This window comes from Microplitis mediator, chromosome 5 (assembly GCF_029852145.1).
Source record: "Microplitis mediator isolate UGA2020A chromosome 5, iyMicMedi2.1, whole genome shotgun sequence".
Lineage (NCBI taxonomy): Eukaryota > Metazoa > Arthropoda > Insecta > Hymenoptera > Braconidae > Microplitis > Microplitis mediator.
This window is the reverse complement of record NC_079973.1, coordinates 23,276,342-23,302,495: the sequence shown is the minus strand read 5'-3', so window position 1 is coordinate 23,302,495 and position 26,154 is coordinate 23,276,342. Positions and strand designations below refer to the sequence as shown.

The 26,154-nt window shown below is 32.5% G+C and overlaps 1 protein-coding gene across 4 annotated transcripts in view; it reads left to right on the top strand.

Moving 5' to 3' along the window:
- The window catches only part of LOC130668358 (protein gooseberry), a 58,431-nt gene that overhangs the window by 12,633 nt on the left and 19,644 nt on the right, over nucleotides 1-26,154 (top strand). For 2 of the 4 annotated variants that reach the window (XM_057470609.1, XM_057470607.1), the window contains exons 2-6: nucleotides 118-431; nucleotides 990-1,119; nucleotides 3,944-4,115; nucleotides 4,304-4,594; nucleotides 7,432-8,435. In XM_057470609.1, the coding sequence (XP_057326592.1) occupies nucleotides 201-431; nucleotides 990-1,119; nucleotides 3,944-4,115; nucleotides 4,304-4,594; nucleotides 7,432-7,696 (1,089 nt within the window). In that variant the 5' untranslated portion in view covers nucleotides 118-200 and the 3' untranslated portion in view covers nucleotides 7,697-8,435. Of the gene's footprint in view, nucleotides 1-117; nucleotides 432-989; nucleotides 1,120-3,943; nucleotides 4,116-4,303; nucleotides 4,595-7,431; nucleotides 8,436-26,154 lie in introns of those variants that run through there. The other 2 variants (XM_057470608.1, XM_057470606.1) reach the window with 2 other exon arrangements.

The window sequence follows — 26,154 nt, the reverse complement described above, 5'->3', positions numbered from 1 at the left end:
TTTATATAAATTAGCGCGGGCAGTTATTATTTTTTATTTCAAAATTCAAAGAACCTGGATCCTTGATGATTGCGATTATTTTGTATTTTTAAACCTGAAATACATATTTTGTTACAGGGCAAGGACGAGTCAATCAATTGGGCGGCGTATTCATCAACGGTCGGCCACTGCCGCATCACACTCGTATCAAGATCGTTCAGATGGCTGCAGCTGGTGTGAGACCTTGTGCAATTTCCCGAGAACTTCGCGTATCCCATGGATGTGTATCCAAGATACTCAACAGGTACCATGAAACAGGATCCGTTAAACCTGGAGTAATTGGCGGCAGTAAACCGCGCGTCGCTACTCCAGAAGTTGAAGCCAGCGCTAAAGATCTCCAACGTCAGAAGCCTGGAATTTTTTCATGGGAAATTCGCGATCAATTAATAAAGGTCTGCTGATAAAAAAATTTTTTATTTTAGCCATAAATTTTTATTAAATTATTTAAATAGCCGTCAATAATTTTTGTGATCTTGAAGTTGGCGGACAATTAACAATTTTTGAATTTTTTTTCTACTAATTAATTACAAAAAAACAAAAAAAAAATATGCACATTTAGGAAATTGAAACAACTATAGGTGCAATTATTTCAAATTTTTTTTTTTATAGTTCATCGTTTTAAAAAAAAATTCAAAAGTAATCAGACGTCGGCCAAATATGAGTGTGAATGTAGCAGACATCAGATAAATTTAAAATTATAAATAAATAGAGTAAATAATAATATGAAATTTGAAAAAAATGCACATTTAAAAAATTTAAAAATTAATAAGCGCATTTTTTATAAATATTTTTTTTTTATTATTTACTCTATTTATTCATAATTTTATATTTGTCTAATGTCTGCTGCATTCAGACTTATGGCTAAATTCAGTATCAATAATTTTTAGTAACACAAATAACTAATTTAATATGGTGAAATAGTACTAACTAGTCCAATGCGGTTTTGTTAGCAGGATGGAGTCTGCGATAAAACATCCGCACCATCGGTATCAAGTATATCTCGGCTATTACGTGGACCAACAAATCAAACACGTCTCGGTGATGACCCAAGACGTAATCATTCTATTGATGGAATTCTCCGTACGTTTATTATTATTATTACTATTATTTTTTTTTCTTTTGGTATACTTTCATATAATCATTTAATATATATATATATATATATATATATATATATATATATATATATATATATATATATATATATATATATATATATATATATATATATATAATAAGAAGCGATTCTTCACTTACTTCTCCAATTATCCCGGAAGTATTTAGAAATATTTCATAATCTAGGAACAAAATAAGTTTTATTTTAAATAATTAAAGAAGAATATTTATATGAAAACTTATTCTCCAATAATATATACTCATAATATAATTTTTAGGATAAAATACATAAGGGTCTAGCTTTAGCAGAAAATTATGTCGGCATTTATAAAGAGAATTCCGCGTTATATTTATTAGGACGCTGGTGAAACATCAGCAGCCATATACACACACCATACTCCGCTATAATATATATGTATATATATATAAGTATCTTTCTCTTTTTTTACGAAGAAATATATTAGACGTCCCGTGGTGAGCGCGAATGTCTTGAGTTTATTATCTTCTCGCCTGAAAGTTTCACATTTGATTAGAAGTCTCTGGCTCCCTCCCTCCCTCACAGATTAAAAACTCCATATTCTGAAGCATAAAACAACTAAATAATAACTTAATCCCCACAGGACACTTTAAATTATAAAATTATATTGTATTATTTTCCTGAGCTTATTTTAAAATTATCAAGTAAAGCAAAGGCTAAAAAAATGTAGTATTTTTTGCTGAAAATATCTCGGAGGTGCAGATGAGAGCATAAAGTCGGTACTCGCAAGAGAGTATTTGAGTCGACTCGCGGCGTGTGGTCTCTTACATTCGAAGTGGCTGGAGCTCCTCCTGCGGGATTGTGCCTCCTCTAATCTCGAGGAGTGCCGCCGAAGAAAGGAGTAAAGATATTGTGGTAGGTACACTGAGTACATACTACGGTTTACTGTAAGTACATACCACTAAAAAAAATAAATTAAAACGAAGCAGCAGACACGAGAGTAGTCGACCGACAACTCTGTAAATTGATGTGCATCTATCTGTATCATGATCTTTCAATGATAACTCGCAAGTTAATTTTACTAAAAGTAACTTTAACATGAAACGTTATTTTGATTGTACAATAAATCTACATAAATAATAATACATCATCAGCAATACTTTTAACAGAATAAATCTGCTATTGATTTAGACACCTTATCATTTCATAAAATTATTCTATTCCTCCAAGCAAATTAGCCCCGTTAGCTCGTAAATCCAACACTTTTATTTTATTTATTAAGCTCTGGGTTTTTATAATGAAAAGATTTAAATCTAAAAATTGTTTATTAGTGTAAAGCTGTAAAATATTAAAAGCGTAAATGCCGTAGACTATTAGAGCCGTATAGTGGAGAGGAAAAAGAAATAAGACGATATTTAATAGCATGGATGGGTCGCGGAAATCGTCAGGCCATTGGAGCCAGCATCATCGGAGGCACTAGAGAAAATATATATATATAAATATAAAAGAATATATCGGCTGGGCAGAGTGCAGCATAGCACGGCAGTGTATGCCCTCGAAGCGTTGCCGAGGATTTACGACTACCGCTATGGCCTTTAATCTTGCTTACCGCTCGCGAGCGCAAATGTTCTCTAGCTTACTTTTATCTTGATATAGCTCCGAGTTAACTATTCTTCGCACCCTGACGGCTATGCCGCTCATATAGATATAGATACACATAAAATATATATAAACCTGCTGATGCTGATGCTCCAGCCTATTGATTCAGACATGTTCCTGCCTTTCTGTCTTTGCTGATCGCTTCATTAGCCATTTATACTAATCAATGACTTTATCTCAAGATTTATCGCCATCTTCCTACTATTATTATTCCCATTATTATTCATAGTATTATTTAAACTCTATAATATGTAAATCGGAGCCACTTTTACATATATATATTAATAAAAAGTTTAAGAGCATTAAAATAAATATAGAGTATAAAATATTTTAGTTTTTTATGCAAAATGTAATTTATATAGAGCAGTTGTATTAGAATAAAATTGTCCGAGGATATATATGTATATATATATTTTTACGATTTTTAAAAACGAGATATATTAGCAAGTTGATTGTTGATCGGTACTTTACGTTGACGACTAAAGTCCACAGTGTACGTGAGAGGCCTTCGCCTTACAGGAACGTATCCAACATGTCAAAGAACTTAATTCCTGTTGGCGTACGGACCCTAATTTCTTCGGTGTTTTAGTTTAGTATAGGTTAGCCAGCGAACGGCTGTAATCACGAAGGATTTAATGGTGGGTTGCAGTCTCGGGCGTGTGAACTGTGGGCGGTAACAATTCGCTTCCTATCTTCGGTATCTGACGTCTAGCACGTGCTGGAACTTAAATTCCACACTCTCTGGAGTTTTATATTTATATGAGTATATACATATACACACCATTACTTACATCGGTTGATTGCGTGAGCAAAGAATTTTCTTTCTTTCATACATTTATATAGTATATGAGCATACTTTTCTTATATTGTGTGTCATTAGCCACTATTTTCCCGAGCCCTCAACGACTTTAACGAACCGTAGAATTAGATAAATTTAACGATTTATTTTTTATACACTTAAGCGACAGATGCTTGATGTTGAATCGTTTTTATACAATTTATATTATATTAATTTTTTATTTTATCCTGTTTCTCTCATTTCTCTTTTCTATTAGAAAAAAATTATATCTGCTCTGTGTTGAGTTTTTTTTATTAAAAAATTTTTTATATTCTTCATATGATTGACGAATTCCTTCCGCATTTTTGCCGCAGGTGGTAGCAGCGGCGATGACTCCGACACCGAGAGCGAGCCGGGAATTACACTCAAGAGGAAGCTAAGACGCAGCAGAACAACATTTACTGGAGAACAGTTGGAACAGCTTGAAGCCGCCTTCCACAGAACCCAATATCCCGACGTTTATACTAGAGAAGACTTGGCTCAAAAGTACGCATCATTACATTACGCTTAATTTTTATTTCCCTAATTACATCAAACAAATTTTAATTTATGAACCGGACATTTCTTTATTTCGTCATTCCCAAAATTATGAAATGATACAAGAATTCACTTTAATGATGATGATGATGATGATGGTGATGATAATTCGATTGTGGATATTTTTTATTTTGCAGAACGAAATTGACAGAAGCACGAGTGCAGGTATGGTTTAGCAATCGACGTGCACGTTTACGTAAACAACTCAACAGCCAGCAGTTGAATGCGTTTAATACGATGAGTCTTCAATCCTTCCAAACTCAGCACGGATATCCAAGTGGTGCCGACAGCTACCAAAGCTACGGTCAGGCCTCAGTAGCTGCGGCTGCAGCAACCACAGCGGGGTATCCTCAACACTACAATTACGGCGAAAACTACTACAGTGCTGCGCAGCAACAGTGGCCTCGAGCGACACCAGAAAACTATGGGTAAGTTTATACTCTTTTAAAGCATATCAAAAACCATTTTTTATCCACTCCTCTCTGCTACTTTTTGTCACACAAACTTTGAAACAAATTTAACTACTACACAGACAAGACTACCATTTGCGGCCTCAATTTCTTGAAATTTATATAATGCAATTTATAAGACAAGTACATATTCATTACACTGCTGTAGCGTATTTTCGATTGCGTAGTTCATTTTTAAATTTTAGAAATTTTTGTATATAAATAAGAAATCGAAGTTTCCATTCCGAGTAATTAATGAATGAAAAAGCATAAAATAAAATTTTCATTTTAATAGACTGTAAAAAATTGGGGGTGAATTCGGAGTGATTACAGATTTTATTTAAATCCAAATTTACTCTGTCACTCGGAGTTTTTAAAAAAATCACTCCGCATACGGAGTAAACCGGAAGTTTATTTTTACCGCGAAGTGAACTGGATTTTATTTAAATACGCATTCACTTCAATTTGGAGTTTTGATATTAAAATAAACTCCCCTTCGGAGTAAATTTTACTCCGAAGGGATTAAATAAAGAAACAGTCATCTGCTCCGGATTTAATCCGCGTTCACTCCGCAAATTTTTTACAGTCATCGCGTCTTTTACAAATTATTTTATTAAAATTTTTCAAGTGTCGAAAACTGGCCCGTGGCCAAAAACGGTACCTCTGCCCTGTACTACGCTAAGCATTGCAACACAAGATTTAAAAAATCAACGTACACATGACGTACACACAAACACAATTGCGACAATTTAGATAAACTGGTATAAATACTAGCCTTTGATAAGTACGGTTACTTGTATTATGGCTCTGTATATAGAGTTAGTCTACTCGGCGGTCGAGAAATTCTTCTTCATCTCTCGGTCTTGGACGTCGGTGTGGTCCGCAATTATCTTACTAGGCCCATAATGAAACGCTACTGGCTCATAATCAACTCACTCCGCTCTCATCCTCAAACTTTTGGTATCCACCTATACTATTCAATCCATCTTTATTATATATACGTCTATACATATATACATTTTAATTTATTACACCCGGGCTGTCAATTATCAATTTATTTATATCATTAAATTAATTTATTTTTCGTACAAGTTTATTGTTACATAAATTACTCAACATTTTTCGAATCTCACACTAAACCTGTTTTTTTTAACTAACAAATAATAAGGTAATTATATATATAAATATATCTATTAAAAAAATAATTATTCTTCATTTAATTTGCGTGTTGTGTGAAACTTAAATATTTATATTAATAATAACAATAATAATATATTATGACATATTTAAAAGAAAGTAAAAATATGTTTGTTACGATTTAAAAGGTTGTAAAAAATAATCAAAGTACAAATACCGCGCACACAATAATAATAATGCGGCGCTTACAGTGCGAGGAAAGTAAAATAGGGAGAGGGTGGCTGGAGAATTCCGCGCGTATAAGGGCAACCTGTCATATGCTGCCATTCATATATACATATATATATACTAACCAATTTTTAATAAGTCCGACTATCGGTCCTGCAATATAAAGTATCGTGTTTCATAAACAAAATACTCTGGTCCCCTTATTGCGGTGTTTAAATTAACCGAATGCGTTACCTTCTCCTTTTACTTTCACGACTGTAATCAATATACATACACATTGATTAATTACATATAAATCTTTAACTCTTCTACACAAACACCTAAATTATTATTATTACTTACTACTTATTACACTGAGAAAAAAAATAACTTTTAGAATTATTGCGTATTCTTCTTACTAGAAATTATGCTGTTGAAAATTTTCAATCGTATATATTTTCAATAAAAAAATTTTAAGATTTCATTAAGGGCATTCTCAGACAGTGCCCCCACTTTTTAAAAATATGCAATGACTTAACTGTCATAGTGGCATTAAAATTTTCTTAATTAATAAAGAAAAATTAAAACCTTAATTGAAAAAGGACAACGTAGTCGTAATTTCGTTATAGAATTTTAAAAAAATCACTCACAATTGTTATCAATTAGGAGTTAAACGAAATTTGTTGAATAAATTTTAGCCAACGAAATTTGAAAATTCTAATTATAAAATTGACATGACGATTTTTTACTGAAATTTTTTTAACGAATTTTGTTTAACTCCTAATTGATATCAAGTGTAAATATTTTTTTTTTAAATCTATATATCAGCGAAATTACGACTACGTTGTCCTTTTTTCAATTAGTGCTTTAATTTTTTTTAATTAACTGATAAAAATTTGATACGCTTATGACAGTTCGAAGTCATTGAAAATTTTTAAAAAGTGGGGGGCACTGTCTGAGAATGCCCTTAAAAATCATTTTCTTAATCGAAGAAATCCAAGCTCAGCTCGAGATTTGCTGATCTTAATTTTTTGGAGTACTGTAAGATAAAAGACCCAGTACCCGATCAGAGAACTAGTACCCGATCACTCATGTAAATACATTTGTTTATCTACACGGAAAGATTGGAACCCGACTGGTTACTGTTCTGCACCCGACTCAGTGCGGTGCTGAACAGTAACCAGTCGGGTTCCAATCTTTCCGTGTACATTTATCAAATTTTACTGACCATAGATATACAAATATATGGAGTGATCGGATACTAGTTCCCTGATCGGGTACTAGGTCTTTTACCTCAAATAAACTCCGACTTTCTTCCATCAAGAAAATTATTCTTCAACTTAAATAGAGAATTACTTTCATTGATTCACTTCTTGAGAAAATATTGTTTTCCAAAAGTTAATTTTTTTTCAGTGTACATTAAGTATTTATTTTTTTTATTGTTATTATTACCGTTAATTCCTATGTTATAGACTTTTTAATAGCTCGCATTATGGAAGTACAAACCTGGCATCAAATTTATCACCGAGCAATCTAAATCTCGGAGGCCTGGGCGGCAACGTCAGTCCGACAGGTTCTAATATGAGTGCTTGTATGGTCCAAGGGACACCAACTACTGTATCAAACGGAATGGGCCACCATCATCATCACGTGACACCTCACAGCCCGAGTGAAGCCAAAAGCGGTTATCCATACCTCGGTGCCATTGATTCACAAGTTTGCGGCCGAGTACACTGAACTTTAATTAATTTACCGAATAACTAATTTACACTGTAGTTAATTTCCGGAGAACGTGGAGTGAACGACTGCGTATTTATTTAATTTTCTTGGAGTAAAATTCACTCCGGGGAGTTTATTTTAATATTTAAACTCCGAATCGAAGTGAATGCGGATTTGAATAAAGTCCAGTTCACTCCGCGGTAAAAATAAACTTCCGGTTTACTTAATATGCGGAATGATTTCTTCTAAAATTTCAAGTGACGGAGTGGATTCGGATTCAACTAAATGACTCCGAATTCACTCGGATTTTTTACAGCGTAACAAAATAAAATATCAATAAGTAACAAATTAATAATTAACAGACTAACTAGACTTAATTTTTTATATATCTATTAACTTAACAATTGTTGAGATACCAGTGACTTATTTATGAATTTAATAATTATATTAACTGATTGACTAGACATAGAAAATTTACCACGAGTGCCTTGATTATCTTTTAATAATAATTATAAATTATAAAAAATTTATCAATGCAACAAATATATAATTAATGCAACTAAATTGTTAATTAACACGTAGTACTTCTGTTAAAAATTTATTATAAGAAATTTTAATGTAAATAAAAAAAAGTAATTAAAAATTTTATAAAATGTAAATAAATTGATTTATAATTTTAAATTGGCGACATTATTAATTACTTATCAATGTGATTTATTATTTGTTTATTTAATTGGCCAGTTCATGTTTTGTAAATATGTCTATCTACTTATTATATTTTTATTTTTAAGTAAATAAATAAATAAATATATTTAACGAGTGTTTGAAGTTTGTACTGATAATAAAAATAAACAATAATATAAATTATTTGTCGTATCTTATTATTTATCTTGTAAAAAAAAAAAAATAATTTAAAAAATGATCTGATATGAGATGAGATGGGTAGCAAGTTAAAAGTTTAGTTTAGTTGGCACAACGAGCAATCATCCTGCCGTATATCTGGTGATGCTGTCGCCACGCATTTGTGCTCTATTGTGTAGCCGAAGTAGGTGGTCGTGCGGCTTCTATTCTTTTATTTTTTATTTCTCTCCTATTTTCTTTCTATCGCTCCGTCGTATTTAACTTTTATCCTTCTTTAGTACCTTCTATCCTTTTCCAGGACTTTTTAACTTTTACGGGTCCAAAAAAGAGAGTAAAGAAATATATAGAAGTAAAGTAGATGACGACGAGTCGCTTCTCTGAGTTGTTCTCTATAATATTACACGTTTCGGCTCCTTATTATTATTCTTCTTCTTCGTCTTATTTCTTCTCAATAATATTATACTAGAGTCACAAAGCCGGCAAGTCACGTTTTTTGTCTTTTATGTTTTTTCTTTAAATGACTACCGTTAACCAGAAAACAACTACTGCACTGATTCCACATCTTGTAGATTTATATTATTTTTATAGAAATAAAGATGCGGCAGTAGATGAAAGATTTTTACTTTTTCAAAGAAAAAAATAATTTATTTTAGCAAAAAATTATTTATTAATGACAATGGTTTTATTCAGAGTTTAAATAGACCAATTTATTTTTTTATTCATATTTAATTAAATTACTAAGACCTTGACCTACCGTGAAGGAAGAAAAAAAAAACAAGTTTATTGGAGTAAAAAAATATATAAAATAAGACTCATGATTCATGAGAGCTGAGTTTACAAGTGGAATAGGATAAAGAAAACATAACAGATTGAGTGGAGTAGAAGTAGGCCGCAATTGACTTGAATATAGGGGGTGAGGATCTCGAGCGTACATTACAAAGGAAAGCCGCTTGGGAAAAACCATCGGGAAAAATATATAGTAGACTAGATGACTACTGCACACTGGTATTATAACATATATCAAGAGAATTGGGCGGAGATGAATGAATGGCGAATCATGAAAAAGGAAAATGCGATATGTGGGGTCTTCTTTTATAGTCAAGAGTCACGCGCCCATCGATCGTTTCTGTGATTTCTTTTGTAACTTTATTAGAAAATGGCCGCTTCGATATTCAAAATTTTTTCGAGTGTTTCTGATTCGAATTTCAAAGTTTGATATTTTATTTGAAGTTGACTCATTTTTTTAACTTTGAATCTTTTAGTGTAAAAAAATTACTGTGTGATGTGTCACCCTCAGTTAACAAAGTCAACTCTTTCTCTATATATTTAATTCACTATCATTTTTTCAATAAATTCATGCCATAGCTAAAAAAATTTGAAAAACAGAAAATAGAATTTTACACTTTTGAATTTTTTATTTTTAGTCACTCTTCTCAAATATGTCAGTTTTTGACATTTTGTGTCAAAACCCTAGAAATTCAAGTCCGCCGTCGATTTTTGTCAAAGCGATGCAATGGCGGTTGTCATTTCATGTCAAACTCCTGACACTTGACTTTTTATTTATCTGCCGCATTTATAAAAAACATAATGAAATTTTATGCACAAATTCTAACTCGCTGTCATTTCAAATCAAATACCAGTAACACAAGTTCTGGAGCTAACTCGCAGCCTCTGTCGGCTCTGGTATTTTTTATTTTTATTTATCACTAAAAAGAGCAAGAGAAGAGAAGCTCTAGTGTTATGTGTAAGCAACGATCTAAAGTATAGAACGTATATATATAAAGTTCGGATTCAAAATTAGCGATGTGAACTCGACAGATGTATCGGCAATGACAAAGCTGATAGGCGTGACGGTCTCCCGGCATCAAAAAGCCGCACCCCGTGTATATATGTTATGTAGAGAAGAAAAAAATCTAGGGGCGGCGTTTAGATCCTCGATCCTTCTTATTTTATATTATTATACATACATCCACATATATATGTCCCCATATAGGCACAGGCTTGTATGTATTACATATATATATGAACCATTATTTACAATCTATCCCCGCGTTGAGATTTTTTGAACACTATTACATCAAGCTACAGATTAAGAATAGCATTACCTCCTCTTGTGCCATCATGAATTTACTTCCTCTCTTTTTTTGTTATGATGTTTACTCTTTACCCAACATTCATTGTACTATCTATGAATCATTCCGGATGTAACCTTAATGCTTAATCCCAAAATCTATTTGCTCAAGGAATTTTATTTATTATTTTGTGGTCATAAGAAACGATTTCGTAAATAAAAAAGTCAAATAATTAAATATATTTTTTGGAGAAAAAATAATTTATTCAAAATAAAATAATGAAAAATTATATAATCAATCAAATATGGGAAAAATGAATCAGGTCTTATAAAAAATAAATGAATGAAAGAAGGGTGAACGGTTATATAGCTTTTATATTATGGACCCTGTGTACTTGTAACCCTGGTTAAATGCATCATCGTTCGTCGAATGTCGAATGGGTTGGTATCGCGGCCAATAGGAAAAAAGAGCAGAACCAAAAGAAAAAGAGACAAAGAAAGTTGGTTGTGTCTACGAACAATGGAACAACCGAACAGATTAATCAAACTTAACTGAGCCAATGAAAACCGTGCAAATCCAACCCTAGGGGGGTACGTAAAACCGTTCACTGGATATACATTGTAGTATTTATTCTCATAGTCTTCTATCTTTTATCTTTATCTTTTTGCCCACGCTAATTCTCCTGCTGATGATGATGATGCTGCTGCTGAGTTGGCTTCTCTATTCTATTTCCTTTCTACTCTGCCACCAACGAGGTCCTACAGCTACTTGTATGATGACCAAAAATATACATATATATACTATACCTTTTCTGTCTTTGGTGTTGCGAATTTAATGATCGATCCTAAGTGACGGAAAAAATTTTTCACCCTATATGACTAGTTACTTTTCATTTTAATTTTTAAAAAATCATCTAAATAATTTATCTCAATTATTCACATCTTATTTAAGACAAAAAACCCAGTACCCGATCACTCCATGTATTTGTATATCTATATTTAGTAAAATTAAGTAAATATAGATATACAAATACATGAGTGATTGGATACTGGGTCTCTTGTCTTACTTTATTTTTTTTTGTACATAAACTTTATAAAATTATTTTAAGAAAAAAAAAAATTTATACATTTTGAATTTAAAGCTGAACGACAAATATTTTTTTTCGCTTCATTCAAGATAAAAAAATTTTTCACTCATTGCACATTGCAAAAAAATTTTTTTTAACATCTAAATTGATGAGAAATAAAAAAAAATATATAAAATGTGGACATGATAAACCTGGGAACAAAATGGTCGTCATTGTCACTTAGTCAGTATTGGGGGGTTGGAATAAAGAATATAAAAAGGGATGAAGAGAAAGACAGAGCAAAAGTTATGTCCCGTAGACCTATTGCTGCAACATGAAAGTATAATACTGATGTATGTCACGAGTATTCATGCACAGAGTATGCATACATACAACACTAGTACATCGTTCATCACTGAAATATATAATAGTTGAGGACACCGGGTGCCTTGCTCGGGGTTACCGGTCGGGGCCCAAGCCTCCCCTCTCGATCTATACGCGTATCGCCTCGCAAAAGATCAACAAACGCGGCATGATGCGCGACCAATCAGCGCGGCGAGACCAGCTGCCGCCGCCGACATCCAACAAAACGCAACCGGGTCGCCGCGACAGCGTTGGCGGCAATGCATTTTATATTTTCTGTTTCTGGTCTTTACTTACACATTCATACCGACCATCCCATGTAGTAAACCATAGACCATCAGCCATTAACCGAATATTTCCATTCATCATGCTCAGTTACTCAACCAACTTTTTTTACACAAAAAATCTCTTTTCTATCCCCTACTTATTTCTCATACCTCATATATATTAACTACTAACTGTAATTCACCCTCTACTTAACTTACTATAACAGATTTTTAAACATTTGGCTTCATTACACGGGCAATCTGCCACCGAAAAAATGAGATGGAAAAAATAAAAACCTCCCAAAATTTACTTTGTAACAAGAACTGGTGTGTTTTTTTAGATACTCATAATACAGCCGGTAAATTAATTTTTATGAGCCACTAATTTTTATTATAATTTATACACAAAAAGTGATAAATTAATAACGGGTCTGTTTAGTTGAGATTTGAATTTAAATTTCGTACAAAAAAATTTTTCGTTTAAATAAAGATGTAAAGTAAGATAAAATATATATTACAGACAATGATAATATGTAAATAAATGTTTACTTTAAAAATTTGAATAATTTTTCCATGATAAGTAACGTATGAGATTGAATTGTCGAAACTGGTGTCAGAAGGCATCGTAGCAAATCAAAATTTCACGTAAAGAATATTTACAAGTGGAACCGCATAATTGGCCTAATCAAATTCTCCACCGGTTGTGAGTTGGAATAATACATATATATGTATTTATACAGCAGCAAGATAGAGACTAGTTGAAAAAGCATATACACCACAGCAAAAGCGTTTAAGTTGGTATGACGCCGCATAGTAAACCGGCGGATCGGTATAAGTTATAAGCAGCCATGTCATCACGCGTTATACGAACTTAGTTCTGCTGATGATGAAAAGACTCGAACAATCCCCTTATAATAATTCTGTGTGAGGTCTCATCACGTTCACCATTCCACGGCCTTTTCCGCGTCGTTCTGCTTTTATTATCTATTTACCCATCTATCGATATATATATATATATATATATTTTTTTTTACTGTTCAAATTGCATCGCTAATCAATAAGTCATCCCTTAACTAGATCGTTGTCCCATTGATTGTTAAATAAAAATTATCCGCTTCTTGAAATAAATATTTTTCTATTTATTTTCAAACGGAAAAAATTTTTCAAGAACCGAAACGAAGCAAAGGATTTAAGGAAAGTTATACATTTTAGACTCAATTGAAAAGTCATATATTTGAAGCATCTCGTTTATTTTTTTCATAAAAATAATAATACTGACCTAACTCATTCAGTCATTGTCATCATCTAATCTCGTTAAAATCAACAACAAAATACCCGTTGAGATTTTATGGACGTAAGAAACAATAAACATTTTCGTCGAGCTTTAAATGTACGACAATAGAAATGTTTAAAATCCACAAGATTCGTGTCAAAGAAAATTTTCCTTCGGTGAGAAACTTACTGACGTGTTAAATCCGTTGACAGTAAGTGTGAAATAATAATAAGAGACACTGGTATACCCGTGGATTATATATTTGCCACAAGCATATACATATAATGTAACTCGACCACCAAGAGTTTTTGTGGTAAAAAGCTTTAAGTTTGAAGATCTCATCCGCAAGCCGTAAGACGCGAATGTGAAAACACCAAGTGGGAGGTCTCCACAGTATTTTAAAGTTTGTCAGATTTTTGGATTAGTTGAAAGGTTTTTTTTTCTTTTCCAGGAGATACTTTCCTTGCTTTCATTATTGTAGATTTTTTTCTGGTCCTCAGGGAGTACTTTTTTAACGAGAAATATAATTTTTAATATGAAACCTTTCTTCGAAGTAATAAAATGTAATATTTATCGTCGCGTTTATAAATATTATTTTTTTTTACTAAATATATTACTCTGCATCACAGAGTTTTATCCCCACATCTTAAAATTCTTAGCCTGGTCGTTTGAAAAAAATTCGTGGAAAAATTAAAAAAAAATGTTTGAAAATAAAATGAGTGCTATCGATCAGATCCTCGACGTCTTGCTCGACAGCCCGACAACACACCATTAGGGGTCGAAGTCAGAGCGTTATATTCTTTAGCTAAAGAATATAACCTTAACTAAACCTAAGAATCGAGGCGTAAGTAATGTAATCAAAGCGTGCAGTAACCGTGGCGCGAAGCTGTAAACCTGGACGAGGACGATGAGGATCTCGTGTGTATGTGTAAAGGTAAAAGATGAGATCTGCTCCAAAGAGCAGCGCAGTCGAGAACTTAAAGCTCCAGCACATCTTAAATCGGTGCCTTCCATCCTCCATCTACTTCACATCTTCGAGGTGTATTTCCTGCAAATGGGGAGGAGTCTTGAGTTTTTATTTCACCGAATCTACGCTGCACGAAAAGTGTTTTTCAAACTAACGAACCCCATCTGAAGTAGCGCGACCACCCTGGATGTGGCCTGTGCAACAATAATCAAAGCCTATAAACCGAGAAAAGTGTACAAATGCTTGGTAAGGGACGTGGTTACGATGCTGCACTCCCGGGATTTATTTGGTAGATAGAGAGAATAGAAAAAAAAAATAAAGGAGATGAGAGATGAAGTGAATTGTATATACAACTAAACAGAAAAAAATGATACGAGGGATAGAAAAATATAGGTATTTAGGAGTGTGTGAACGCGTTTTTAACGGTCTCTGACACGGTATTTTATTGTTTGTTATATTATGTAGTTGATACGCCGTCGAATCATGGATTAGTTTCGATTTGTTAGACCGATGATATTGCCTTAGACACGGGAATTCGATATTCCTTGTTAGTTTTGGCTATGCGAATTAAAATATATATATTATTTACATTTGTATTTATTTGTTTTTGATTAACTGCGCGCATGATTAAAAAAAAAATTTTTTGATCGAATATTATTTAAGAATATTTATAAATAATCACAAAAATAATTATCCTGAAGTTAGCAGACAATTAACGATTTTCGGATTTTTTTTTTAAATTTAATTTAAAAAAAAAATATGCACATGCAAAAAATAAAAAGAGCTGCAGGTGTAATTTTCTGAAATATTTTTTTTTTTAAATTTAGCGTTTTTAAAAAAATCAAAAAATTATTAAACGTCGACTAACTTCAGTATCATCTGAAATATTCTAAATATTTTTGAGTTAAAAATTTGTGGAAAGGATTAATGTTAAAAAATGAAATTTTATTGTGGCCGCACACGCTGGTGGTAAATAAACAAAAATTTAAAAAGTCACAATGAAACTTATAAGTTCGGAAGATTTTTAGGAGTTAGTGTCATTCAATCCACGGCTTATCCCAAACTTAAGAAAATTTTGTCCAAGTGTCGTGTGTATCTTATAGCAAAGCGCAGACCCAAAAGTTATAGTATTATATATTTATAATAAAGAAAATTTTTTGTGTAAAAAAAATAGTGGCACTAGGGTAGCAGAGCATTATCTTACCAGGGGGTCGTTACTCGTCACGATTATCTTTTCGCGGTTTCGCTTTGTGGTTAATCTCATCAGCCAGTAAAAATATCCTTTACAATATACATATATATATATATATATATATATATATATATAACTAGCTAGACTCTACACTGTATAGAGACGTGCACTTGTGTCTGACCACCATCTTATATACCTACAGAACAGTTTACTGAGACTTAGCCAACTCTTTTCTTTTGAAACGCAACAATCCCTACGATCCTCGGCAAAATATTTGCCTGAAGCTTAAACAGAAACCTCTCGCCTGTCTTGATGTTATCTTAGGCTACAGGATCTTTTTCACCCCCATAATGTAACATAACAATAACAATAATAATTATATATTTTTCGACACACAGAAAATATTATTTTAGGACTTTATATATATAAATATCACTATTTTAATAAACTCCCGTGAAAAATACTCGAAAAATCTTGAAAGGACACTCGTAGATGTCGTCATTGTTGAATTGCAATGTTAACTTAAATCTCTTGATAGCATTCGATCACGTCAGTCCGTCGGGAATATGCAAAACTCCCATAGGAAGTCGTTTTATATACATATATACAGAGAAAGCATAAAGTAAAATCTGAGGCGTTAAAATCTCCCACTGGAGTTTATAGTCGAGTAGCATATACCAGCGTGCACCCGTACATGGAGGATTTCTTTGACTGTAGCTCTTTATCTTTGGTTGGTACTATGCATCTTAGTCACTATTGATTCGCAACGGTAGATTCAGCTGGCTGACAAAAATACTAAAACTACTGAATAAAATAAGTTGATGCTGTGTAATATAAAAGCAAGAAATGTAAGCTGAGGCTGCTAGCGGTGGCATACTCTCAAGCCTAACATGCTGTCTAAGCTATTCTTTATTTAATATTTTATTATATTATATATATTATAGGTGTGTATGGGTTTCTCTTTTTCCTGTCACTTTGCCACCCAAATTCCTAAAGGGAGGACACGGCTAATAATCAATAAATAGGACAGAGTCGCGAGCGTATGACACCGGGCCGCGACCAATCTGCGTTAACACAGCAGTCCAACTGTGACGAAATACGTCCGACGATCTACACTACTCGAACTACACGGAGTCTAGGGCAACCGAATTAATGCTTTGGCTCGTGGACATAAAGGATCTGATTTTTTTTATATTTTTTCGGTGTCTTTGACAGTTAAAGAGGAAATCCGTGAAAATAAAAATATACTAGATTGTATACAATAGAAAAAAAGTTAAATAAAAAATGGTACCAAGGTTTTTTGCAGTTGACAAAGGTTTTTTTGTTAAATAAAAATTAAATTAATGTTTTCCTTCAGTCGGTATTTTTTTTTATTTTATCTGATTTCTGATTTTTATGTGCGCGAGCTCAATTGCGAGCTGCAGGGTCTGGATTGTCGTGTGCATTGAGTATAAAGTAGAGAGAGTGGATTACATGAGCTGGCTACTTACTCATATCAGCGTATGAATTTACCAACTAAACATATTATGGGTTTTTGACGCGTTTTATGTTTGTTATGTAGAAAGACGGGTTCGCTAGTGGTTATATATAGCGCCGGATAGCTTTGAGCTGAGCTTTGAATCTTAACTTCATGACTTTATAGTGTACACGAGCGGCTACCTTTGTTCTTATTCGCTATTCATGGTGTACATACATCATATATATATTTTTATTAAGAATTGCTATCGTACGTAGAAAAATTATTAACGACACTGATTGTTTTACTGATGACGGAGATCAATTGCTTGAAATATAATTACATTGTTGATATTTATATATATATATCACTTATTTAATATTCCTGTTTTGATTTGCTCATGTCATTTTTTGTTATAAAATAAGTTTTATATTCAAATAAAAAAACAGTAAATCAGAGTCTGTAGAATTTAAATTATTTTTAAATAATTAGAAATTGTCATTGCACTTTAAACAGAAACGTTTTTTTTTGTAACCATCAGAAATATTAAAGCTTCATGACAAAAATAATTATAAAAAGTTGGAAAATTTACCCCTATATACAAGAAAGTATGAAAAAAAAAAGAAAAAGTAAAATACAAAAACCCGGGTAAAAAAAAAAGTCTATCAAGACGAAAGCAAGTCAATTTGCAATTTGTAATTTAAGTAATAAAATGACCAAAGAATAATTACAAGCTATAAATATCATTAAAATTGAATTGTACAAACAATAATAGGATTTTTATTGTGGGGTGCACACTACACAGGTGACCTTTTGTGGCCGGAATTTTAAGCTGACTGAAGGGTTAAAAGAAATGATTTTTCTAAAATCCAGCTCAGAGCTAATAACATTTTGTTCTCAAAATTAATAATTCATGCAGTTTAGTTACAAGTTCCATTAAATTGATTTTACATTCAACAGACTTCTTAGTAGAAACATTAAAGTCAAGACTCGTGATCATACAGTTAAATATTAGGGAGGATACTCAGTCAAGTCATCTCTTGGACAAGCTTGACCTAAACGACTGGTCGACCGGTCGACGTGCGTGCCGGCATGTATGAGAAAGACAAAGAAAGAAATAAAACTCTCGTAAGGAAAGAATGAAAGAGAAATGCCGAGAGTGATGCAGTCTCTCTGCTCAGTAACCCCGAGGCCTTGCAATTTTTCAGTTGAATTTATTAGAGCATCATTCTAAGGCTTTACGATGCACCTGGCCGAGAGTTTATCCTTCTCTCTTATTCTCCCAGATCGCTTAACTCTTCGACACCTCTCTCAATTCTTTCTCGCGTTTATATTTTTTTTACCTCTTATTTACCGTCGTTCAGCGAAGTGAAGCTGCAGACGATTCCAAGGCTCCCCAGGTCCCCGGCATATCCCAGAGCTGAAACTCACTAAAATCCCCGATACGATGAACGGCTCGCGGACTTGGCTACTCAACTCTCTGTCGCTCACCTACAATATTTTCTTTCATACCAACACGCACACATGTTCTCCCTATCTTTGTCATACATCCACCAAACCCACCTACTCATCTGGACTTTTATTTTTTTAAATTTTATTATTTTCTTCTCACAAGAGCCCGGGACCCGGCCTCAGTTAATTATTTTATTCTCACGCCGAGCCGTCAGAAACTGCGCGTGCCTTTCATTAGACTCTCATTCGTTTCTTCCTCTTCTCTTCTCTCATGCACCACAATAACACATACATATATATATACATATCTATCTACACGCACTCAATAAAATATTTTTGTCAATGAATTAACTCGCGCGTTTTATCTCAACATCCATTAATTATTTTTTGTGATATGTAATATATGCAATATATGTAATAACATTCAAATAGTATGAGCCCCTACATGAACTCTACATCACGAAGTTTTCTCATAATTTTAATTATTAATTATTTAATAATCTTATTGATTAATGCAACGCTTAATTAAAAGTATATATTCAATATTAATATCCAAAGGTCGACAGTAAAAATAATAAAAAATAAATGAATAAACAGGCAACATTACCCGCACGTAGACGGATTTTGGAGCGTTCACTCTCTGCCTCCGAGTTATTTAAATAAAACCCTTTGTCGGTTCCAAGCTAAAGCCCATTAACCAAGTACCTTTATAGCCACGTGGATATACCGATTCACATTACTCAGTATTTATATACATACATATATATATATATATATATACACATACATACTTTTTTATTTAAAGTATTTTTTATTTTTTTTATTAAACTTGACTAAAATTATTCAAAGACATTTACTTACTGTGCGCATGACGTTTGTCCAGTGTAAAAAAAATAAGAAAAAAAAAGTATATTTACGTCTGCTTATAATAATATTCTCGACAAAAGTTAAATTGGTTTGAGACTTGAAGAATTTATTAGACTGCAAGGATGATGGTAATTCCAGAACTCTATTGAGGATACTGAGGAAACTAAAAGTAATATATATTTATTTTCACAACAGCATAAATATATATCCTTAGTAACATACAGTAGAATGTATTATATATGGAATACCCCATGATTAATAACACAGGGGCTAAAGGATATTATTCTGGGAAAATAGTAGCGAAAAATAATTTAAGTATCAGTATAGGTATTATACCTAAGTAATATAAGTAAGTGAAGTAAAATGAATAAGAGAGTTCATAGGGTCACAGCATATCTCATTGAGTAAGTTACGTACGAAACTAAAATAATGCCCATAAGGTGTATTACGAATCGACACGAGTTTGAGTGGTTTTCTTTTATCTACTGTGTTACTGACATGTGTATTATTATTATAGTTTTGTGTTTAAAAATTTATTCTACACGAATGCATTAAATTTTTAATACTAAATCCTTCCCTTAACATTTAACAATTGGATATTTTTGCAAAGAATATTTAGTTAAATAAAATTCATAGTGAAAAAATAAAATATTACAATTGTTAATAAACAACGTGGGTGATCAAACGTGGGCTGGCAAACTATGAGAAGTCTGAATGTGACTATCCCATGAGCATAATTCAGCTCGTTATGGTCTTCTAACTCTCATGTGTATATATATGAATGTGGATGCATAGTAGTATATATATATATACATATACATATACTACACTAACCATAGAAGAGAGTAGTTTAGTGAATGCTGAGCGGACAGGATAGGAGGTAAAGACGACGCCCGGCCGTCTCGAGAGTCTACTTTTTGATGCAGGCATCTCAGATCTTTATATATATAACACAGTGGACCCAACTCGACGTATGCGGGGTCAGGAGGGCTCCTGTTCCAATTTTGTGCCCAATAATACTAATTCCTTCAAAGACGCCGCGCTCACTCGGACCTGTATGCTATCTCGGAGGTGTCCAGATTCTATACTCCCCTCTATTATAAGACACAAATTTAAAAAGCCCGCGCTAAAAAATTTACGTAAATTATGAGACATCTTGGATGTTATTTACGAAAGTTGTGCTCGTGCTAAATTCTGAACATGCTTAATTTGTGAAATAAATTTTTAAAACAGAATCCCATTGAGAGAATCTACGAATGTAAAAGACATAACAATCTGAGCTTTTTAATTTAGAAGAGTGGATTTATTTTAAACAGCTATTTTAGTTTATTTGATTGTTTTTGTGGCAAGTTTAAGCCTTTTAAGTCGAAAGTCCTTATTATAGACACTCAAATGGACAGGTGGCTCGGTAAAGTGGGCGTTAAAGTTGCCTAATGTACGACTAGTTTAGGCATAATATAATGTATATATGTATATATATATGAATTGAGGCGTTAACCACAACTAAATAAAAAGTAAAGAAAAAATTTGAGCATAATTTCCTGGTGGTCTAACCGCATATTAACCACACTGCTCTCTTATTGTCTACTAGCCAGGACACTCGTGCATGCTCACTTATATTTAGTGGGTATCATTTTTAACGGCCTTCAAGAGGGTGCCACTAATATTTAAAAGACCAAGATGCCCCAGTTTTTATTTTAATTCTGCAGAATATATTATCGTTATTATTGTTATTTACTCATAAAATATATTACCTCACTTTGTTTGTTTGAGACAATCAGAAAAACATATATTTTAAATATTTGTAAGTCTAATAAGGTCCTTCTAAATATATTTTCTTTTATACTTTTTCACTTGAGCATCATGGGGATTCTCCATATTTTGCTCTTTATACTTTTCTTTTATATATATATCTATCTATATATGGCTCATTCTCTCAAGGAAAAAAGGAAGAACAACAGCGAAAAAAGTTCCCCGTGATACTTTCTGAGAAACATCTTTAGAATATTCTTTTTATTCGAGACAAATTTTCGTAGTTTTTCAATCAGTGAATATTTAAACAGCTATTATAGCCATCAATAGAAAACACGTGCAATATTTTTTTTTCTGATATAACATTTATATATTAACACAAAAAAGAAACGTTGAAATAAAAAAAGGAAAGAAATGATTATCTAAACGCGTAGTCTATTGTGAGAAAAAAAAATTTTTTTCAACGTTCTAGGAGAACGGTAGAGGCTGTTTAAGTCTTTAGTTGATATTCTGTTCTTTTAAACTCCCACCAACGAAATTCTATTAAAAGCGGCAATTAGTCTAAGTCCTAATAAATCTTGATGAAGGATATCCAAGCATCAGTCGATGTCAAAGTCGCCTAAAGGGAACTCTAGTAGTGTGATATGTGTTAAGTTTTATTATAATATAAGTATATAGAGAGAAAACCACTTGTAGACCTCACACTGGCTTTTTTAACACAAATCACACTATATATATGTATATATATGTGCTATATTAGTGTTTTTTCATTTTATTTCATTTAACTTTTTATTTTAAATATATTATTTTTTTCCCCGCGACCTAGTCCGGGATTTCAAGAGACAGAGCCTCCGTGTTTTGAGTAATGGCCGATGTGTCGTTGTTATGTTAAACTAGGTGAGAACCAGGGTGGTATACAAGCTCATTAGAATTTTTAATGCCGGCTATTTAGAGGACGAAGAAGAGCTAAGAAATAATAAAGAGAGACAACGACACAACTAACACACCACTAGTTTTAAAACTCCTCATTCTAAGCTCGTCATCTTTTTTAATTTTCACCCTTGTTCTCCATACCTTTTTTTACACCCTCTTTATTATTTAACGACCGCGTCCCTTCAATCTGGATAGATACTCAAAACATTTTTACATAATTTTTTAAATGTTATACTTAAGAATTTAAATATGTATTTCGAAAAATCTAAAAGAATTAATTATAATAATTTTTTAAAGTTATTTATTATCAATCATTGAAAAAAAAATTTTTTTCTCTCGCAGTGGACAAAATGAGGCATTCAGACATTGAGACAAACACATTATAATTACGTTTTTTTTATACTAGAATTCCATTGAATTTTCATTTGGGTTAATCGAAATTTTTTTTTTTTTTTTTTTTTTTTTGTGATTAAATTTATTTTTAATGTATGACCGCGTTAAAGATATTGTTTTTTTGTATATGTTGTATACAATGAAAATTTAAAAACTTTCACTTGCTCTCTAAAACTAAATTAGTGAAAAACCACTAATTACTTGTGAATATTCACTAATCTAAATTGTCCAAAGTATACGACTATGAATTAGTGACTATTCACTTTTTGAATTAGTAAAAAAAACAACATATAGAATTAGTGAAAATTTCACTGATTGAATTAGTCAAAAATGTACTAATTCACTTGTTGACGAGGATTTATTTGGAAAAATATTGTATCGTTGCTAATAATATTGTATCAAAATATTATTATTATTATTATTATTATTATTATTATTATTATTATTATTATTATTATTTGTAATTGATTATAAAATTTTTTTAGCAACTTGATCGACTAAATTAACAATTAAAATTATTTTCGTATGGTAAATATTTACATCATAATTATACTCATAACCTAATTCTATTGTCAATGATGGTTTTGATTAAGGTTCGGTAAAAAAAGTTGGAGTAAAAATATAAAGCTATTAAAAAATAACAAGATGTATTATTTAGCAACTAAATTAGGTTTTATTTAATTAACTTACCTTAATTACTACTGTTCAGTTGTATTTAAAAATTATCGTAATTAATTTTGCCCTGAATTTGATAATTCTATGACAGAATAAAAAGTCCTTAAGCGAGGCGCCACTAGTAATCATTGTAGAATCCGGGGAATCACTAATGAATTAGTGAATCTAATTCAAAATCACTAATTTTGTAGTGAATTTTAAGATCACTATTTCAATTAGTGAAATTTTCACTTATTTAGTTTTAGAGAGTGCCCTAAAAATTTTTTTCTGATCCGAAGAAAATTTTTGTATCCATTTCAATGCAAAATTTTTCTTGCGCCAAGAAATTCATTTTTTCTGTGGCGGTTTAAATTAAGGTTTCGTCTCATACTTATCAAAATTTTCAATTTGACGTAAATATGGTTATCATATATATTTCATACAAACAATAGACAAAAAAATTACTTTTACATAAAAATTTATTATTTCGAGGGGCTCCTGTAAAATTTTCATCTGAAATATAAGGTAACTAGTAGCAGTATCACTGAAATTAAAACGCCGGTATTGTTTTCTTAGCGTTTGCATATTACAGTGTTGCAGGCGGCATTGATTGAAATTAAATCTCGTGTTACTGATTCGTACATTAAATTCAAGTGAAATAATCAACGTTTATGTTTGCCACAATATTCTATACCTGTACATGGACTTATACGTCGACGTCGACGTCGACCTACTGCAACGAATCACGTATAGCTCAGCTCGACAGTGTGACTACTAATAATAATAATTGTCAACGATGATTACGAGTACAATAGCACCGCCGGCGGGTTGATTAACCAAACGAGAGTACAAATCATCTGTGACTTTAGCGTCGAACCCAACTCCTGCCACCAGTCGTCCCCAGATATAAATCATTAGTCTATACCTTTTTCTCTTATTTTGTTTTATTTTTTTTTTTTATTTATATTCACTCACTATTATAACTTGTTTCTCCGGAAATATTTCACAACACATTATTATCTAATTTAATAAAAAAATAATTCAAGATCCAAACAATACCACAACAAAAATTCTTAAATTTGTAAAAAAAAAATAATATAAAAAAATACAATAAGTTTGGAGTATTGTTAAAACCTACGTAATTTGAAAAGTCACGGGTAGAACAGAGTCACAGCTAAGTAAGTGTCCATAGTACCTCGAAATTCTCTAATCAATTTCTTCCACATTATACCGTACTACCTGGTACCCTACACTAGTCCTCTGGTATTTCAGTCTAGCCCGAGTACAGTAGAAGCAGATATAGAAGCATGTATACATATATACATATATATTGTCTAGTAAAAACGCAACCAGCTTCTGACTTTCACTCTCGTAAGATCAATCATCATTTTTTCGGTAGTCGCCAACGAAATACTTTTCTACAGACCCAGACTAGACTACAGTCTGCGCACTGTCCAGAGTATATACATAATAAATATATATATATATATATATATATATATAGACCTAGGTAAACAATAACAGCCAAGTCAGTCACGCACAATTACCACGTTCTAGACAATGAAAGAAAAATTCTTAAAGAATTTGCCTACGTAACTAATTTCTTGCAACACTTTTTCGTGCGAATAACATTCAACCGGTTGTCAAATAATTTTTTATGGTATCAGGTGTTAGATGACAAAAAAAATAAAACTCGTTCCTACTTTTCGTTACTAGATGAATTTTTCCGAGCCCAAAATCCACGAAAAAAAAACTATAAAACTAAAAGCTACATGATTCAATAGAAAAAAGTCAGTAGCGCCACAAAGTGGCCATATAGCTGGTGCTCAAAAAATCCATGCCGACCTCGACTCGACCCCCGCAAATTGAATGATTGTCTGGTTGCATTCGCAAAATGGTCTGCACTAATATAATATAACTTATTCCTCGAACAAAAAAAATGTGATCTTTACGGCTTTAAATCTTGTTGCAGTGTCCTCACCTCGTCTGAAGCAGTACAATATTTGCAGCCGCGCCCCGTCGCTTGACATTGTCCCCCTGAGATGTTCTCCACTGGATTCTAAGGATACTTGTCCTTTTCCACCCCAATAAGGCTCCCGTAGGGCCACAGTCTTGGTTAGAGCAACAAGTTTATGTATCTCATCTCTCTTTTTGTCGCGCACATCCTGTTGATTTTCATCTGCACTCCAAGCAGAAGCAGTAGACCTCCCGCAGTCAGTGCATGCCAAAAAATTTTACCTTCTACTTCTTGCAAGACCTCCAAAAGTGTGAGTGTGTGTGAGTTTTTTTTCTTCGTACTGTCTACACACTTTACATTGATCATGATGTTTTAAACTGTACTACACACTAAACGCTAAAGTATGTGTCCATGGCTTAGCTGTGGAGGTGGTTTAGGTTTGGGATCGGGATGGTAACCTGCTACTGTTAACGTTCGCCAAAGATTTACAACAGCCTCCTGGCTGCTGATGATGGCACCAACACTCTGCTTTAACTTCATATTAGACCCTGTCATAAAATTTATTACGACCTATCATACATACATCATTATTTTACTTGACACAACTGAGGAGGTTGTAAATATTCTAAAATCTTCCAAAGCATCTACTAATATACCATGCAGTGGTATTTATTTCTTTTAAATTTTTTTCTCGAAAACTAATATTGCATCAATAGAAAATATGACTCTTGTTAACAGTGTCTACTAAAATTATATTAGGGACTTGAGTCAACTAGAACTGGAGACTAGAGACTGTGAACTAGACCTTTTTTCACATTTTATTATTATTATTTTTCTTTATCTTTTTCTTCTTATTCTTGTCCAAAGCCATTAGTAAGACCGTTGAGACTTTGAGACAGTTTAACGAAATGTTGTTATTGCGTAAGGGCAAGGTCAATGTTGGGTTTAGTTC